This window comes from Chanos chanos, chromosome 12, assembly GCF_902362185.1.
Source record: "Chanos chanos chromosome 12, fChaCha1.1, whole genome shotgun sequence".
In the NCBI taxonomy this organism is placed as follows: domain Eukaryota; kingdom Metazoa; phylum Chordata; class Actinopteri; order Gonorynchiformes; family Chanidae; genus Chanos; species Chanos chanos.
In genome coordinates, this window is record NC_044506.1 from 1,985,001 (window position 1) to 1,990,000 (window position 5,000).

The window sequence follows — 5,000 nt, forward strand, 5'->3', positions numbered from 1 at the left end:
TCCTCTGCACGTGTTTGTGTTGCTGGTGATGCAGCGTTTCAGTCGGAGGGTGTACATTGGTAAGTCTCTCCACTGACCACAACACAACCACCACTGACTACAACCACATCCACCACTGAACGCAACACAACACAACCACCACTGACTACAACACATCCACCACTGACCACAACACAACCACCACTGACTACAACACAACCACCAATGACCACAGCACAACCACCACTGACCACAACACAACCACAAACCAGACAGGACTGCAAACTGTATTCAACTACACACCACACAAAGAGCTGCACAAAACTAGTAACTACACACAACTACAGACTGCATGCAGTTACCAGCACACTACAGCACAGTTACAACACATGGCTTCAAACCACACAGCAACCACCTACACAAAGTTACAAACTACACACAACTACCCACACAAAGTTACAAACTACACACAACCACCTACACAAAGTTACAAATCACACACAACCACCTACACAAAGTTACAAACCACACACAACCACCCACACAAAGTTACAAACCCACTCACAACTACCCACACAAAGTTACAAACAACACACAACCACCTACACAAAGTTACAAACGACACACAACCGCCTACACAAAGTTACAAACAACTCACAACTACCCACACAAAGTTACAAACTACACACAACCACCTACACAAAGTTACAAACGACACACAACCACCTACACAAAGTTACAAACCACACACAACTAACTGCACAAAGTTACAAACTACACACAACCACCCACCGAGAGTTACAAACTACACACAACCACCTACACAAAGTTACAAAGTACACACAACTAACTGCACAAAGTTACAAACTACACAGTTTTGCTAACTACACAAAGTTACAAACCACACAGTTTTGCAAACTACGCAAAGTTACAAACTACACACAGGTAGTACACTGAACTACGACACTACTACTACTATGAGTGGGAGCCAGTGTTTGGGATTGCACAGAAGGAGTCAGTGCAAAAGGTCTGTGACTCCTGGCTGAGCTAGAATAGTCAGTATGTTTATTACTCACCTGAAACAATTCAGCCTTTCTGGGCTGGGTTAACAAACGACTGGGCTTCTCTTAAAATAAATCGCCTCCGTTTGTAAGAGCGCTCTTTGACCCGCAGTGCTCCATCTTCCTGTTGCGGTGTAACAATAGAAACCCTCTCCTGCAGCCTGGCCATTCAATTCCACACAGCCTGTCTGATCCGGCTTTTCCTCTCTGGAAAGATATGTGGGCCAGAAAGCTAGCTTTTAATCAGACCTGTTTTAGTGTGTGTGTGTGTGTGTGTGTGTGTGTGTGTGTGTGTGTGTGTGTGTGAGAGAGAGAGACTGTTTTAATGTGTGTGGTTCAGTGTTCAATTTATGTGTTACACTGCAATTGTGTGTGTTGCACTATTTTAGTGTGTATAGTAGACTGTCTTAATGTGTGTGTTAGTGTGTATAGTGGACTGTTTTAGTTTGTGTGTTACACTGTTTTAGTGTGTATAGTAGACTGTTTTAGTTTGTGTGTTACACTGTTTTAGTTTGTGTGTTACACTGTTTTAGTGTGTATAGTGGACTGTCTTAATGTATGTGTTACACTGTTTTAGTGTGTATAGTAGACTGTTTTAGTTTGTGTGTTACACTGTTTTAGTTTGTGTGTTACACTGTTTTAGTGTGTATAGTAGACTGTCTTAATGTATGTGTTACACTGTTTTAGTGTGTATAGTAGACTGTTTTAGTTTGTGTGTTACACTGTTTTAGTTTGTGTGTTACACTGTTTTAGTGTGTATAGTGGACTGTTTTAGTTTGTGTGTTACACTGTTTTAGTGTGTATAGTAGACTGTCTTAATGTATGTGTTACACTGTTTTAGTGTGTATAGTAGACTGTTTTAGTTTGTGTGTTACACTGTTTTAGTTTGTGTGTTACACTGTTTTAGTGTGTATAGTGGACTGTTTTAGTTTGTGTGTTACACTGTTTTAGTGTGTATAGTGGACTGTCTTAATGTGTGTGTTACACTGTTTTAGTGTGTACAGTGGACTGTTTTAGTTTGTGTGTTACACTGTTTTAGTGTGTATAGTAGACTGTTTTAGTTTGTGTGTTACACTGTTTTAGTTTGTGTGTTACACTGTTTTAGTGTGTATAGTGGACTGTCTTAATGTGTGTGTTACACTGTTTAGTGTGTATAGTGGACTGTTTTAGTGTGTATAGTGGACTGTTTAGTGTGTATAGTGGACTGTTTTAGTGTGTATAGTGGACTGTTTAGTGTGTATAGTGGACTGTTTTAGTGTGTATAGTGGACTGTTTAGTGTGTATAGTGGACTGTTTTAGTTTGTGTGGAGATTTTGAGCAGAAGCTTCTAGTTAATGTGGGGCAGAACTGTGCTCCATGAAAACAATGAAAAACGATTTTGCATTAACCAAGAGAAACAGGAAACCGTAACTCCAAAATCTTGAATTTTATCAATTTCATATCATTGCTAACTTAGCTGCAGTACCTAAAAAAAAATCCAAATATTTATCGGAAGGACTAGCCACACCCCACTAATTCTGACAGGTTCTGTAACTAATCAGCACTCAGAATACAGTCAGCTGATTGTCTCAGCCATTTTGAAGAGTCCACTTGATGAGTGATAAGCATAGGGTCTTCATAGGGTTTAAACAGTGTCATCTGAAGATTAGATGGGGCCTTAAGGTAACGTCACAGTATTCGTTATTTGGAATAACAGTCACTATGACAATGAAAGGAGAATGGAGTGCTCTCTCTAGGTTTTGATTACCTCTATGGCAGACCTGTGCTGAAGGTAAATCTCACCCACTGATCCCAGTTACCCCCATTCTCACAGCTACAGGTTCGTTCCACAATATCTGTCTCCCCATAGCTAGGACAGTCTTACAAATCTGAATTTACATCTTTATAAGGTCTTTGTTGCTAAGGAGAACAAACATTTCAGAGCACACTTCCGATTCCTTGGAGACCCCTGTTGAGGTGTGCTACTCAACAGTCTGTTCCCTCCAGCAACGAAAATCCGCTGAGTGTGACTTTCTATATTTATTTAGAGGTTTTAGGCCTTACCATGTCCATTGCTTTATCGATGCTGTGTGTGTTGAGTAAAGAATCAATAAATCTGAGATTGCCACAAGCTCAGATTGTAGCTTAATAATGTCCTGAGAGACATAACGGGTCTCTCTCTCTCTCTCTCTCTCTCTCTCTCTTTCTCTCAGCCTACAGCACATTCTACATCGTGGGTCTGGTGCTCTCCATGCAGATCCCATTCGTTGGATTCCAGCCAATCAGAACCAGTGAACACATGGCTGCAGCAGGTAAAGTCCGCCCCCTCTGCCTCCTTACTGGTCAGTGTGTCATGACAGACAGCTGTTTGGATGCCTTTGGATGCTTTTCCTAAGCCAAAACCATCTGATGTGTTAGTGTCCTTCACTACAAAACCATTCAGGGTCTTAGGCACAGACATCATGTACTGATGTATGAATGGATAGATGGACTGACAGACCGGGACATTGAGTGACAGATAAATAGAAAGATAAATGGCTTTCGTCTTTTAGAAAAGGATGAATGTGGCTAATTGTTTTGGGACTAGTGAAAGGAGGGTGTTTATCTCCTGTGTAATTCTGACAGGCTTTTTCATTGCCACCTAACTGAGACCAGATGCCACAGACATCTGCCTCTCTCCTCAGCTCCTCAATGCAAGAGTTCCCATTGTGCCTGACGCGTGCCAAAGTGTGTGTGTGTGTGTGTGTGTGTGTGTGTCCCTCTTTATCAGACTTTGTCAGTTAAGGACATCCAAAACTTTTATTTAAGGATAGCTCTCACAAACTGAATGTGTGTGTGTGTATCTGCGTGTGTGTGTGTGTGTGTATCTGCGTGTGTGTGTGTGTGTGTGTGTAGGTGTATTCGCTTTGCTGCAGGCCTATGCTTTCCTGCAGTTTCTCAGAGATCGGCTGACTAGACAGGAGAGACAGACACTCTTCTATCTGGGCGTGTCCATAGCTGGCCTGCTTGTCTTCCTCACCGTTATATACCTGTCCTGTATAGGTGAGATTACACACCTTCCAGTCGCAGATCTGTGTATCATTTCATACATGCGTGATACATACGTGTATCTAAGTATCTACCAGTCCAGTCTATCGACCAGTTCATTGTGTAACTAATGTCCAAACCTCAGACAAAAGGCTGTCAGATATCTGTTCTGTACAGGATCAATATCAGTCCCATGTATGTGTGTGAATATAAATTGTGTTTTCTGTGTGTGTGTGTGTGTTTAGGTTGCATCGCCCCATGGAGCGGCCGGTTCTATTCACTGTGGGACACTGGGTAAAGTTCAGTCATCAATCTGTCGAATCTTAACCTATCTCAGTATGGATCTGAGGTCTTTTATTTTACTGATAAATCTCTCTCTCTCTCTCTCACTCTCTCCCTCTCTCTCTCTCTCTCTCTCTCTCTCTCACTCTCTCTCTCTCTCTCTCTCTGTCTCTCTCTCTCTCTCTCTCTCTCCCTCTCTCTCTCTCTGTCTCTCTCTCTCTCTCTCTCTGTAGTTATGCTAAGATTCATATTCCCATCATTGCGTCAGTGTCGGAGCACCAGCCCACCACCTGGGTGTCGTTCTTTTTCGACCTGCACATCCTGGTCTGCACCTTCCCTGCGGGCCTCTGGTTCTGTATCAAAAACATCAATGACGAGCGAGTCTTTGGTTAGAGTCTACTCTTTCTCTCTCTCTCTCTCCCTCACTGTCTCTCTCTCTCTCTCTCTCTCTCTCTCCCTCACTCTCTCTCTCTCTCTCTCTCTCTCTCTCTCTCTCTCTCTCTTCAGAAAAGGACAGACTCTCATATACTCACTTTATCTACAGGGTAAATGTAAAACAATTAAATAAAACTGTTTTCCACCCAGAGGGAAAAAAAATGTTTTTTAATGAGCTGAGGGAATGGTAACATACATTACTGTACAGTACACAGGGAATGGTAACATATATTACTG

The 5,000-nt window shown here is 42.1% G+C and overlaps 1 protein-coding gene across 1 annotated transcript in view; it reads left to right on the top strand.

Annotated features, from left to right (window-relative positions):
- LOC115825342 (dolichyl-diphosphooligosaccharide--protein glycosyltransferase subunit STT3B-like) overlaps positions 1-5,000 on the top strand; it is a 93,449-nt gene that overhangs the window by 74,130 nt on the left and 14,319 nt on the right. The window contains exons 5-9 of the mRNA XM_030789160.1: positions 1-59; positions 3,233-3,331; positions 3,915-4,061; positions 4,292-4,340; positions 4,562-4,716. The exon at positions 1-59 is cut by the window's left edge and continues 41 nt beyond it. Coding sequence (XP_030645020.1) covers positions 1-59; positions 3,233-3,331; positions 3,915-4,061; positions 4,292-4,340; positions 4,562-4,716 — 509 coding nt within the window. The remainder of the gene's footprint in view (positions 60-3,232; positions 3,332-3,914; positions 4,062-4,291; positions 4,341-4,561; positions 4,717-5,000) is intronic.